This window comes from Mytilus galloprovincialis, chromosome 9 (genome assembly GCF_965363235.1).
Source record: "Mytilus galloprovincialis chromosome 9, xbMytGall1.hap1.1, whole genome shotgun sequence".
NCBI lineage: Eukaryota > Metazoa > Mollusca > Bivalvia > Mytilida > Mytilidae > Mytilus > Mytilus galloprovincialis.
Genome location: NC_134846.1, coordinates 56,016,085 through 56,030,998, shown reverse-complemented (window position 1 = coordinate 56,030,998; position 14,914 = coordinate 56,016,085). Strand labels below are relative to the sequence as shown.

At 30.8% G+C, this 14,914-nt stretch overlaps 2 protein-coding genes across 2 annotated transcripts in view; one reads left to right on the top strand and one right to left on the bottom strand.

Moving 5' to 3' along the window:
• The window catches only part of LOC143045365 (uncharacterized), a 39,114-nt gene extending 33,348 nt beyond the window's left edge, over positions 1-5,766 (bottom strand). Inside the window, exons 1-3 of the mRNA XM_076217825.1 lie at positions 5,618-5,766; positions 3,048-3,078; positions 1,724-1,780 (exon numbers count right to left, since the gene is read on the bottom strand). Coding sequence (XP_076073940.1) covers positions 1,724-1,780; positions 3,048-3,078; positions 5,618-5,626 — 97 coding nt within the window. The 5' untranslated portion in view covers positions 5,627-5,766. The remainder of the gene's footprint in view (positions 1-1,723; positions 1,781-3,047; positions 3,079-5,617) is intronic.
• Positions 5,767-5,849: 83 nt separating this feature from the next.
• LOC143045362 (nucleoside diphosphate kinase homolog 5-like) lies at positions 5,850-10,360 on the top strand. Its single transcript, XM_076217822.1, has 5 exons — positions 5,850-6,046; positions 7,560-7,765; positions 8,100-8,200; positions 9,218-9,336; positions 10,223-10,360. The coding sequence occupies exons 1-5, from the start codon at positions 5,903-5,905 to the stop codon at positions 10,295-10,297; spliced, it is 645 nt and encodes a 214-aa protein (XP_076073937.1). The 5' UTR covers positions 5,850-5,902; the 3' UTR covers positions 10,298-10,360.
• The last annotated feature ends 4,554 nt before the right edge of the window (positions 10,361-14,914 follow it).

Here is a 14,914-nt window from a genome sequence, read left to right as displayed (position 1 = left end):
CGCGTTTTTGGCGTATTGAATTTTAAACCTGATGCTTTTTGTTATATATTAATCATGTTTTTCTTTGTCTAATATGTTCTCCTATTTATTTGTATTGTAGTCCTGTAATATTATGTTGTCATTTCAATGTTATATTTAACTTTGCCATTAAAGTGCGAGGTTTGGCATGCCACAAAACCAGGTTCAACCCACCACTTTTATTCCCCTGTACCAAGTCAGGAAGATGGCCATTGTTATATTATTGTTCGTTTCTGTGTGTGTTGCATTTTTTACGTTGAGTCGTTTGTGTTTTCTCTTATTTTTGAGATATTGAGATCAGACGTGGCACGGTACTTGTCTATCCCAAATTCATGTATTTGGTTTTCTTGTTATATTTGTTATTCTCGTGGTGTTTTGTCTGATGCTTGGTCCGTTTCTGTGTGTGTTACGTTTCGGTGTTATGTCGTTGTTCTCCTCTTATATTTAATGCGTTTCCCTCGGTTTTAGTTTGTTACCCCGATTTTGTTTTTTGTCCCTGGATTTATGAGTTTTGAACAGCGGTATACTACTGTTGCCTTTATCTATATGGTTAAATTTACCCCTGCAAAAGGTCACTTATTAATCTTATAAAGAATCATTTAAAAGATTCATCAATGTACAGAAACATTCTTCCAATAAGAACATTAGCATTAGCATTCCACTTCCAACTGGACAACATGCTAAATAAACTAACAAGAAAAGCACCCCATTTTTCACTAAAATAAAGAGGTAGGTCCAGTAAGACCCCTTTTTGGCCCCAAAATATAGCAGTTTTACAAAATTGTTAAAATGTAAACTTTTAGTTATTTATTGGATAGTAGAATGGTGCTGCTACATAAATATGGGCTGTTTTTGACAATACAATGCACATATATTGGGTACTAACACCATTAAGTCATGCTAAATTACTGAAATCTTAACAATTCAAGCATTTTACTTAAATTTTAGACGGTTTCCGTGTAAAACGAAAGTGGCCGCATTCGTGTTCATCCAAAATATTGAAATGGAAGTTGTATTTAATGATAATACATAACATATATAAAGATTGAGGATGAACACGGATGCGGCCACTTTTGACAAAAACCATCTGAAAAGTGACATTTTTTCGAATATTTGGTAGATTTTTCATATTTGAGCTTTAATCGGATCGTTTTTAATGACAAATAAAGTTAAAATCTTTCACATAAATTAATAGAATCATATGAAATAGACACTTAAGTGTTTAAAAAGTGGTCAAAATCTTTCGTCAGATTAAACTGAAATTTGAGGCCAAAATCGGTCCTTACCGGACCTACTCCTTTGGATTGATTTAAAAAAAAAAAAAAAAAATTCTAGTAACAATATATCAAAAACTTAAGTTTGTATCTTAAAATTTCTGTTTTCCTATTTTAACAATAGTCTAACCTACATTCTGGATATTTCGTTATACATAAATTTATATCTGATCAGGGTAACAAAACCTTATTTATCTTCAATGAGGGGGGATAGGACCTTTATCGGGACTTCGGGATCTGGTGTTTTTAAGCTCGGGATTTCAGGATTTACCCCTTCGGGATCCGGGAATTCTTTTTTTTCAAATTTCGGGATCCGGGATTTAACTTTATTTAAATTCGGGACCTCGGGATTTCGTGTTTTTAAGCCCGGGATTTCGGGATCAGGAGCCCTCCTACCCCCCCTCTTCAATGATTGGATTTAAAATTCCTACCTTCATGAAGCAGATCTCCAAGTAAATCATCAAGACCATCAGAACCTTTCTTTCCTTCTGAAATAACATAGATATATATATACAGATTATATGTGATAAGAAGGGCTATAGAAGTACATTTAAGTGTAGCTAAAATAATAAATATTTAGAATGTTAAAACTTTGTAGTCGATAAATTTTAAAAGACAAATTTAGAAATGATTTCAAAAATGAATAGAACACAAGCATCAAGGTTTTTTATTACCATGGTAAAGATTCACCTGCAAGTTACCTGTCGATTTAAACTTTTGGCAGTTCTATTGTCCCATCTAACAAATACAACAGGTATTGTTCTCTGTGTAGTTTATTCACTAGGACTTTTAAATTTTTTCCAAGAGAAATCTATCACTCATTGATTAATTTACCTGAACAAAAAATTGAACTGTCAATGATGGAAAAATACTTATACCAATACTAAGAAAGGACTCACAAAACTGCATGTGGTGTTCATGTGGTGTTGTATTTATTCAATACCAAAAACTCGTTTTTAATGTGTTCAATATTAATACTGATTTAAAAATTAAAAGTTGATTTCTGATCAAATATTCAATATTTTTGTGTGTTTGATAAATAAAAATTTGAATATAATTATTTTTAAAATTAAGGTCTTCATAAACATAGTCTATAAATTAACAACAACAAAAACATGCAAATTCATTGGAAAATACTAAAAAATGTGTCTAAAATAAACTTTTTATTATTAAATCAGATTTATATTGAACAGATTGAAAATATATTAATGATAGATTGAATAAATACAATATTGCATACAGTTTATGTGAGTTTATAGAAGCATTTCAATAAAAAAAAGATAATTTTTTGGTCAGGTAAATTAATCAATGAGTGATATATTTCTCCTAGAAGAAATTTAAAGGTCCTGGTGAATAAACTATACAGAGAACAATACCTGTTGTATTTGTTAGATGGGACAATAGAACTTACAAAAGTTTAAATCGACAGGTAACTTGCAGGTGAATCTATGGAAAACTATCATAGGGTTCGCAATAATACATCATTGAATAATGAAGACAAATAAGTTCTTACCTACCATTAGACAGTTTCATAGACTTTATACTCTGAATTTCAAAAAAATTGTATTTGTTCGACACTTTTATAGATGTGAAGCATACATCGACACCATTTCTGCTCTCCAATTTTATATCGATATTGAGCTGATTGTGTATAGTTTCGTAATAACTAAGTAATAGATCAAATGTAAATTTTGTTTCTTTATATGACTAATTTTAAATGATAAGCCAAAACAAAATAACTAAATTTATACATACTTTGCTGTTTCTTGCCACCAGGTGTCCAAGCCTAAAATAAAAACATGCATATGGTAGACTATAACTTATAAAGATCAGATAAAAGGATTTACTATAGCTAAAAGACAACATTTTATGTGTGACTTCGGGTTAAATACAAAATAAATATGCAATGAGATTGAAATTACATTAACATTAACTAACAAATTTCAACAACAAATAATAGAACAAATACTCTTTTCAGCCTAAACTTCATTTCATTTATGAGTAGAAATTGTGAATCACATATGCATTGAACAAATTATTTTGCAAATTTGAAAGATTATTTTTATGTTAATGTAGTCCAAATAATTATGACATCTGGAAAGGCTATTTTAATTTTTTTCTGGGACGCCTTCCTACGACGTCATAAAGCTGAAGCCATTTTTTATGTCTGGAGTTTGAGAGCAAATTTTGGGGGGAACTTTGAGACCTAATTTTAACAAAAAAATTTCCTTGCAGGTTTAAAATTATTACAAAGTTCTACCTTTTTTGTGCTTATCGATGTAAAATATTTCAGAAATATCCAGAAGAAATGGTAAAATAAGATACGATTCCATTAGAGTCGGGCAAATATTTATTTTTTTCCAAAAAGATTTCCCACAATTATCAATAAAACGTCACTTCCGGTCAATATAAAATATTAAAATCAGTAAGATTGAATGGACCCGAATTTCCGGAACGTTCGATTTACATTATCTGGAAATTCGGGTCTTTCAAAATGTCCCGGTTTTAAAATTTTATATTCACCGGAAGTGTTGTTTCATTGATAATTGTGGGAAATCTTTTTGTAACAAAATAAATATTTTCCCGACTCAAATGGAATCATATCTTATTTTACCATTTCTTCTGGATATTTCTGGAAATATTTTACCAGAATAAATGGAATTTGTAAAAAGTATCAATGACAGCAGGTGAGTGATGTATGCCCAATTTGAATAATTATTTAAAATAGATAAGAAAATAAGTGTTATAGATACTGTTTATAATGCAAGGAAAATAAGTGTAATAGATACTGTTTATAATGCAGTATCAGCTTATTAATATGAAGTTATTTTCCATGATAACTTGGAATATCCGCAGGATTTTTATTCTATGAAATCATTATAATGCAGCATTCACACAGTACTGATTATGTCTCCTGTTTGGTATCAGGTCCGTTCGCGCCCAATATAGTTTCGCACCCTACACGTTCGCACCTCACATTTTCGCCCCCCACGTCCGTTCGCACCCTACATGTTCGCGCCCAATTTTTAATAAAATTTAAGTTAAATTGTTAGAAATTATTCATATGAATATAACAATTAATTGTATTCTTTTTGAATAAAATTTGAGAATCTATTGAATAGATTTTTTTTTTGATCAATCTGATGATTAATTATTAAATGTTGATTATGTATGATTATTGCTAATTGGTATTTATAAACAGCCTAACTTGGTGTTATTGTTTACTGTTGTTTATAAATCATGATTGTTGTTTTAAATTGCTTTGATGTAAATACTAATAAAATAAATATTAATTATAGCAATACACTTACCATGCATACCAGTTGTTCAACATGTTGTCAGATTCGCACTTAATTGACTAGAAACAGTGAAAAACAAATTATTTCAATACACTAACCAAAACACGATTAAGAATTATTCAACACACAAATGAAATAGTTGTTGTCAGAATAACATAATCTGACTTAAAAACAAGGACTTTTTTTTATAAACTTGACACAAAAAAACTTGTCAGTATCTCGAATTATTTAGAAACAATGGCATATATATTTATACCAATACACCTCCAAAAAATTGGTAAAATTGGGTGCGAACGTGTGGGGTGCGAAAGTGAATGGGGGCGAATGTGGACGGGTGCGAACGTGATTGGGCGCGAACAGACCCGGATTCCTCCTGTTTGAGATAAGACAACCATCAGACAAGAAAAGTTACAAAGTCAGATTACTTTCCTTGATCTATCATTGTCTGAATGCAGTGTACGTTTGTTACTGATTCCAACTGATCAGGTATGGTCAGGAGTGGTTGTCCCAAGCCCATTGACAGTTACGTGTGTCACATATGATTCCCAGAGATTCAGCCAATTTTGTCAAGAAGGATTACAATTATGACTATGTCATAACCGTATCGAATCAAAAAATTGAAAAATTAATGATTTGCATTGCTGCTTTTTCCGATTGAGTCCAGATTGCAACCTGATCTTGCCAAATGTGAACAATCTTTTCCGAAATATTTTTTATTAGGGCCAGATTAACTTTAAATATGGGGACAGATTGATGTGGACCGGCAGCCTGGGATGGATCGTCATAAACATGATGAAAGCAAGTTGCTCCATATTCGTAGCAGTGGATTAGATGTTATCATGTATTAAACTCTGATATCAACTATTTAGCAAGAGCAACCAATAAATGCATATCACAATCGGGTATAAATGGGCAATAAATGAGAATTTCTCATTATACTGTTTGGACATGTCATGTGTGTGCATGCATCACTTTTTGTTCTTTTGCTTTGAAGCTTAAATTTCTGAGTTTTAAAGCAATATTTACATTAGCCATGATGTATTTCAATATTCCAATCAACAGAAATGTATCTATAGATGTGCAGCTTTAAACATTTCGTTTTATCTTTCAAACAAAATCATTTTCTTGTAGACATTATCTGCTTCCTTTAGTTTACGTTTATTGTAACATTGGGGAATAGGGTTGTTGGTTATTTTAAACGAGGAACCAGTCAGTTCTTTTTAAATCTCGTACGGTGCACCGAACGTGAAAATGCGAGATCATAATATATTTCTTAGCAACAGGACGCCATAATATTTTACAAGGGAGAAAATGACAGGAGAGAACGAAACAGTTACAATGGATCCACCACATGTTTATGTGGAACGGACATTAGCAATTATCAAACCAGATGCAGTTCAAAAAGCAGAAGAAATTGAAGATATTATTTTGAGATCTGGATTTTCGATTTTACAGGTAATTTAAGAAATTAGTAAACATGCCTCATTCATCTTACAGCAAAAACACATCGAATTTTGATTACCAAGTCCTTACTAAGTCCTATGTTTCTAAGGAAAACGCCACCTTAAATGCCAGCTAACCAAGTCGTTATGTACCTACGGCCTACATATTTTTTGTTGTAAGTAGAAAGTTTATATAGGATTATAAACGCTTTTTCAAAGGAATTTATTGGTGTATAAACTCAACCAGTGACTTGGTCCAGTTTATACACCAATAAATTCCTTTAAAAAGGTGTTTAATCCTTATAATTCTTTAAAATTGGTGATAAGGAATATATTTTTCAACACTCGTAACCTCTATCACATGCAAATCATATATTTGTGTCATTGAATAGGCATGGCGAATGATTATATTTGTTGGTTAACGCAAAAATATGTACTCATTTAAATTTTCTATCTGAAAAAAAAAATAAACCACAAAGACTTGTAATGTTTTTGTGTTTATTATTTAATTTAACGATTACGTGCAGTGAAAATAAATTTTGTTCAAGTCGAATCATCTTGTTACTACATTGGTTACAAAAAGAAGTTCGGTCAACGTCGTCTATCGAAAAATAAACAACATCAAGATCAACTACCGGAAGTCATCTCCAATCATATCAACGTATTCACTAATATGCAAATCATATAATGTAAGAATTATGATGAAATATTTGGAGTCCGTATCCACCTTATTGATAATATGAGGCAGGCATAACCTGTGAATGGGGACGAAGTCTGTATATGTATTATTTTTTTTACTTCAAACATGTTAATAAAGGATACGGAAATATCGTAACGTTCCCGATTTTGGTTCTGTTGTTAGGAATTTAGCTGTGACGTTCTTTAAGTTATGACGTCATATTCAATGTAAACAAAAGAAACGCTTCCATCAGGTAACGTTTTTTTTCAAATCAAACAATTATTCAAAATGAAACTGTATTGAGTTCCAATCTTATATTTTACTAGACTGATAAATATAATTTTTTTTTTCAAAGTCTCGTGCAAACAAGACAGATTTCTGCGCAAATGCGGGGAAAACCGGAACAGGAACTAGATCTGAAAAAAAAAGTTAACGATTTTGAGTTCATTAGTAGAATGAAAAATTTGGGAAATTTTCCCGATTTTTTTTTTTTATTAATTTTTCTACCGTAATTCAGTAATGGTAGACAAATAGCGATAAGGTGTATTTTTAGCTGCTGAAAATAGTTTTATTAATGAGTCAAAATCATCATAATGTCTTGAAAGGCTATTAAACCGTTTGCTTTGACACACTACCTACAGAGACTGTAAAGTGTCAAAGCAAAAAAATATAGCCTTTCAAGACATCATAATTATTCATTTGCTCTTTTAATACAACATTTTACAAGATTGTTTAATCTTTATAGTAGATGTTATAATATAATTTTGTTTCATTCAAATTATAATCCTGAACATGTTACATTGATTATATACATATATAATAATATATGAGCTTATTTTAATTGCAGAAGAGAAGGGTCCATTTAACACCTGAACAAGCTAGTGATTTTTATGCTGAACATTTTGGAAAATTTGCATTTACAAGTCTGGTAGCTTACATGAGTAGTGGTCCAATGATAGCTTTAGTTCTAGCACGTGATCAGGCTATATCATATTGGAAAGAATTGATAGGACCGACAAATTCTGTAAAGGCAAAACAGACACACCCTGACTGGTATGTATATTAAAATGTTTAAATGAAAATAACACATGTCATTCTCATATGAATTTCATGATCGAGCTATCTCTCTTATTTTGTAGTTAGATCATGGAAACTGTTTTTTATGTATGAAATGAAATTCGTAGGTTTTAAAATAGTAACAAAAGAATATTTTACAAATGTAGTACATATTGAAGTGATACATGTACATGTTTAACAAATCATATTATGTTAATAAATACTAATCAAATATTGAAAGTTATTTAAGTAATCTGATCTGTAAAAAGGCTTTTAGTCCAATATAAAACCAATTGCTTATACTTAATTTACTCCCCTTTGAATTTTACAGTTTGAGAGCTATTTATGGAGCAGATGATCAGAAAAATGCATTACATGGCAGTGACACTTTTTCAGCGGCAGAGAGGGAAATAAGATTCTTTTTTGCAGACAGTAAGTTGAATGAATATATCACTTTTTTAGACACAAAAAACTTAACTTTTCTATTTAAGTAGACTTGTTGAAATTATATTTCTGTGTCTTAGTTTGATAGTTATAATCATTTACCTTCTTTCAATATAAATACTATATTTAACTTGATTTAAAGGGCAACTTGACATCTAAAAATTATTTGTTTTGTCCTGGAACAATCAGTTCCTTTTCTATTATTCAAGTCAATTCCAATGAAGTTAAGGTTACAGGTTAAAAAACATGTATGATGATGATTTTCATAAGACAAGTTGTAATACATTGTAAAAATAACATGCAAACTATCTTTCCCTTTTTATCATATACACAAAGCTTTTGATAAATTTTATACAATTAAGATATATTTTAAACAAGAAACCCTAATATAAAATTGAGAATAGAAATGAGGAATGTGTCAAAGAGACAACAACCCGACCAAATAAAAAACAACAGCAGAGGGTCACCAACAGGTCTTCAATGTAGCGAGAAATTCCCGCACCCGGAGGCGTCCTTCAGCTAGCCCCTAAACAAATATATACCAGTCCAGTGATAATGAACACCATACTAATTTCCAAATTGTACACAAGAAACTAAAATTAAAATAATACAAGACTAACAAAGGCCAGAGGCTCCTGACTTGGGACAGGCGCAAAAATGCAGCGGGTTTAAACATGTTTGTGAGATCTCAACCCTCCCCCTATACCTCTAACCAATGTAGAAAAGTAAACGCATAACAATACGCACATTAAAATTCAGTTCAAGAGAAGTCCGAGTCTGATGTCAGAAGATGTAACCAAAGAAAATAAACAAAATGACAATAATACATAAATAACAACAGACTACTAGCAGTTAACTGACATGCCAGCTCCAGACTTCAATTAAACTGACTAAAAGATTATGATTTCATCTACATTGCTATTTTATAGCTTAAATCAGTTAACATATATGTGATTAAACATCATTGCAAACAAGTTTAATATATTAGATCTTTTTCTAAACCAGGTGTAATAGAACCAGTCCAGACAGGCCAAGCTGCAAAAGATTACTTGTCTAAATCTGTAAATCCAACATTACTGAAAGGTCTGACAGAATTATGTAAACAGAAACCAATAGATCCCGTGGTAAGTCTAATCACCTTAATAAAAAGTTTGAGCTTTCACCTAACAGTTGGGTACATTAATAAATCAACAACATTGCAATACACCAAATAACCAAGATTCTATCAATAATACCAGAACATACAACTGATTCTTCATGTAAGGTATTCATACTAATTTTCTTTCAATGAAACAACCTCTTGTTTGAAAGGTTGCTAGACATTAGAATTAATATGGTATAGAATATCATTAATTTTTCGTATAAATAGTCCGTCAATTTTTAGTTAGAAGATATAGTTCACCAAACTCCTCATTTATATTTCCATGAAATGTAAGGCTCAAATATAAACAACAAATACATGTATGTAAGGGGAAACCACTCTTTGCAGAGTAAATGAAACATTATACGTTGAAGTTGATGATTAAAAAAGGGCATTAATTACCGAGGTAGATTAATAGCATTTCTGGAAATGAAAAGAAAATAGGGCACACATAATTTCTTTCTCCTCCTTTCAAAATTATTGAAAAACAAAATGTTTTGTAGTAATATCTAGTTTATCTCCCCCTGAATTGTACACATTTGTGCTTAAGTTATCTCCCATGTCAAAATTCTTGGATTCATTAAAATGTTATTTGTTTATTTCTCAGTTGGGTTTTATTGTTTGCAAATTTCAAAATTACAATATTTTATTATATACCTATTTAAACAAGTATTGACTGATCAAAGATGTTGACTCATTTAAACAATATCTATCTACTTAAAAATAGGCTTCAATCACATTTAAATTTCATTATTGATATGAATTAAGAACACACTACATTATATGCTGTTTAAATTCAGGCAAACATTTCAAGTAGTAAAAAAACTCATTCCAATATTTTGTAATAATGTATTTTAATTTTTTTGTAGATCTGGCTTGCAGATTGGTTGCTTGAAAATAATCCAAATAAACCAAAAGTTCGACAACTGGTGGAAGAACTATAAACTTTATTGACATTTACTCCCTTGTGTATAAACATTTGTAAATAAAAAATTAAATAATCATAATTATTAGTGATTTAAAAGTGGAAACTGATAGAATTATAGAATGGAAAAGTTTTAAATATTGAGATGAGGAGTGAAATTCGTTTAATCAGCAGCCATCTAGAGATGAATGAGAGCATACATCATAAAGTTTGCATTTTCCAAAAAATGATTTCTGGTTATTCAGTAGAAATGACCTGACATCTCAATTTAATAACATGTCTGCCCGTTCCTTCTGTGTCAGTTCAGATTATCCTTAAAAATTCTATAATATAACAAAACATTTAAAGGCACAGAAAAATATTTTTCTTTCCAAGATATATGTGACTATGTGGCTCTTATTTTCTTGCTCAAGTTAGTGGTCATAATGTTGGTAGCTGGACTGCACTGATTTTTATTGTGTATTTTATATTTACAATAAATAACATTGAAAGGAAAGAGGTTGGTTTGTGAACACGAAACTAGAGGCTCTGAAGAGCCTGTGTCGCTCACATTAGTCTACAGGCATATCATAAACGAAGGACACAGATGGATTCATGACAAAATTGTGTTTTGGTTATGTGTTTGTAGATCTTACTTTACTGAACATTCTTGCTGCTTACAATTATTTCTATCGATAATGAACTTTGCCCAGTAGTTAAAATATTTTGTAAAAATTTACAAAATATGTTAAAAAATTTCTATAAAGTTCAATCACTCTTTAAGGGATCATATTAATCATGTTGACTTATTTGTAGGTCTCCCTTTGCTGTACAATATTGCTGTTTACAGTTTATCTCTATCTATAATAATATTCAAGATAATTACCAAAAGCTGCAAAATTTTCTTAAAATAACAAATTCAGGGGCAGCAACCTAACAACGGGTTGCCTGTTTGGTCTGAAAATTTCAGAGCAGATAAACCTAACCTTGATTCAACAAACAAATTTATCCTAGTTAGATTTGCTCTAAATGCTTTGGATTCTGAGATATGAGCCAAAAACTGCATTTTACACTATGCACTTTTTTTAGCCATGTTGGCCATCTTGGTTCACAGGCGGGGTCATCAGACACATTTTTCAAACTACATACGTATGATACCCAAATGATGATTGTGGGCGTTTGGTTAAATTTAGCCCAGCAGTTTCAGAGAAGATTTAGTTATAAGATAACAAAAAATAATAAAAAATTGTTAAAAATTGACTATAAAGGGCAATAACTTCTTACGGGGTCAATTGACCATTTCGGTCATGTTGACTTTTTTGTCGATCTTACTTTGCTGAACATTATTGCTGTTTACAGTTTATCTCTATGATATCTATAATAATATTCAAAAAAATAACCCAAAACTGCAAACTTCCCTTAAAATTACTATTTCGGGGACAGCAAGCAACCCAACAACGGGATGTCCAATTTGTCTGAAAATTCTCTGTGAAATTTGCTCTAAATGCTTCGGTTTCAGAGATATAAGCCAAAATCTACATATTACCCCTATGTTCTATTTTAAGCCATGGCGGCCATCTTGGTTGGTTGACCAAGACACCGGACACATTTTTTTAACTAGATACCCTAATAATGATTGTTAAATTTGGCCTAGTAGTTTCAGAGGAGAAGATTTTTGTAAATGACGACGGACGGCAAGTAATAATAAAGGCTCACTTGGCGCTTTGGGACAGGTGAGCTTAAAATGTTTTTCAATCCAAAATATTTATTGTCTAAACTAAAGTTGGCTGTCTGTACCCGGTTTTGTTTGTCTATGTTTATACATCTTTTTTTTGAGAGTACTGTTGTAATTTCCAAGTTTTGGTTATTTATGTGTATATTATCTTATCCAAATACACTATATATGAGACAACCAAAAAAAAGGTCACAAGAAAACAATAATAGTGTTATTTGTGATGCATTTCACAAAAATTATATGAAGACATGTTTTGAGTTTCCTTTTTATTACAATGTTAACTTTTTTCAAATATGGCAATACAACAATAAACAACATTTCATTGCAAATAAAATATCACATTTCACATTAAAAATTTTCATTTAATTCAGAACGAATTAACAATAAATACATAAAAATATACACATACATGGTGATCTGTTGCAAACAAACTTTCACGAAGACTAACATATATTTCTACTTTGATAAATCCAATACTATCACTGAAATCTTCATTACAATTGAAAATACTACATGTACATTTACATCACAAATCTAATGTGTTCATGTGGATCAATTATTCATTTTTAAACACTTATTTCACACTCATGAAGTTCAAAATGAACATTAAAGTAACCAATAAAGAGTTATTTTTCCAATTATTTTAACTGCTTTATTATTAAATTTGAAAATGTAAGATTTTTTGATAAATTTGTTTCAATAAATAAGCGATGTGTGGAATTTTTCCAAATCTATAAGGAAGTACATAAAATATGAAGTTTTTAATTTAATCTTCAGATACAGTTTTATAATATTACCCCCATCAATTATCACAATATTTATCAACAATGGATAATAAAGTTATAACATTTTAGGTATTTTCTCCCCGGAATATCATAACTAACATGGTATTGTAGTAGAATCTATATTAAGCCATTAATAACAACCATTCATTCAAATGTCAGTGTAAGAAAAATTAAGCTAATATTTCAATAAACAAAAAAGGGTTCCTTATTTGTCTTGTAATTCAAAGTCTGATATATATATATCATCATCTTCGCTAGCCAAGGGTTACGATCCACTTCCGTTCTCTTCACCCTTGGCAGATTGAGCTAACATTTGTGATATCAATGTTGCGCCATCTATCAGAAGATTAAAGTCACGCCCATTCCGAATACATTATTCTTGACCAATGGTAGCACTTGAACTCTTCAATTTGGAGGTAACGGTAGCGTCTAGATTCTACACTCGAGGTAAAGCCAGAAACAAAAAGATGTCAACATTCATCCATTTGTGCATAAAACATACACAGGAACTTCTATTAATTGATTAAAAACATTCAAGTTGTCACTAAATATAGTCGTAGTTTAGTGATGTAAAGACTTTTTGCACAATAAACATGTGGCAATTGTTTACAAACACTTTCTACATTTACACATCATCATGTTTTAGGCGCTTTTTGATAGGATGCAGCAATTTTCTATTGCAACCAATAAAAATCCTTACCTAGGGTCTCAGAAATTTTATCTCAGTCTGCCAAGGGTGAAGAGAATGGAAGTGGATCATTACCCTTGGTTAGCGAAGATGAGATATCATATTACCGTAATGTAACTCAAAACAATAATTGGATCACAGCTCTCTGTAAGTAATGTAATAATGAAAATGAAACAATATTGTAAACAAGAATGTGTCCAAAGTACTTGGATGCCCCACTCGCACTATCATTTTCCATGTTGAATGGACCGTGAAATTGGGGAAATAATCTAATTTGGCATTTAAATTAGAAAGATCATACCATAGGGAACATGTGCACTAAGTTTTAAGTTGATTGAACATCAACTTCATCAAAAACTACCTTGACCTTGATGGACAGACGGAGGGACGAACAAAAAGACAGACGCACAGACCAGAAAACATAATCCCTCTCTCCTATCATAGGTTGGGGTATAAAACACTGGAAACAAAATTTACTTTCAACTCTGAAATTTAACTTGAACACAAATGTATTCCATACTACAATAAAACTAAAATCACAATATACACATATAAAAAGTTTTAAAAATACATATTTGTGACCTGTAATTATATTGCATCTTACATATTAACAAACTTTGATGATTTGACCTCAATATACAATTGTAATGAATTTCACAATTTTTTTTAAATTGGTCATAACAATGTGAACATTTAATGAATATCTGCTGCTGACTAGTATATTGACATACATTTCTGAATAAAATTTGAAAATATTTGTTAATATGACAATTCAATGTTGGGACTTGTGGAGTTGGGATATATATGAAAGTGTGACCCATCAAAGGTATCTTTAAAATAATTATAGACTTCTCTAAAAAAAACCTGTGTCAATGCCCTGAATACATATTTGCTAAACTGTCCTGTTTTTTTTAGGGTGAAATTAATAATAGTCAAACTTTGTTTTGATTAATGTGAAAGTACTTTAATTCGTGGATATCAATTTTCGTGGTTTGAGCAATATTTACACGTTTGTGGGTTTTTAAATTCGTGGATTTTAGTTTTCTAAAAAAAAAAATTGAAAAATTGAAGTCTTTAGAAACGAAGGTTACAAATAGTCTGTATTGAGGAAATTGCAAAGTAAACATTGACCCGTGTAAATCGTAGTGATAACACTAATATAATAACCCATGATATAAAGTAATCAACAGATTAAGACCATCAAAGGTGTTAATTAGGCCATAAACATGTTACCTAAAGAAAACAGTAACATAAACAAATGCTATAAACATATCTTGAATTGTCAAATAATTCTTATCAAAATCAAGCCCAGCATGAAATTATAATTTCCCATATGAATGAGAAGTATGAGGATATAAAATGAACACTTTATCTTATTAGCATATCAATACCGGCAGTGATATTGTTTGCCTTAAATTAATGGAGAATAAAGGCCTTTTCCCCTTGAGA

Coding starts and splice junctions, on each gene's coding strand:
- LOC143045362 (XM_076217822.1), top strand. CDS start 5,903: ATGACAGGAGAGAACGAAACAGTTACAATGGATCCACCACATGTTTAT. Junction 6,047..7,559: donor CTGGATTTTCGATTTTACAG/GTAATTTAAGAA, acceptor TTTTAATTGCAG/AAGAGAAGGGTCCATTTAAC. Junction 8,201..9,217: donor AAGATTCTTTTTTGCAGACA/GTAAGTTGAATG, acceptor TTTCTAAACCAG/GTGTAATAGAACCAGTCCAG.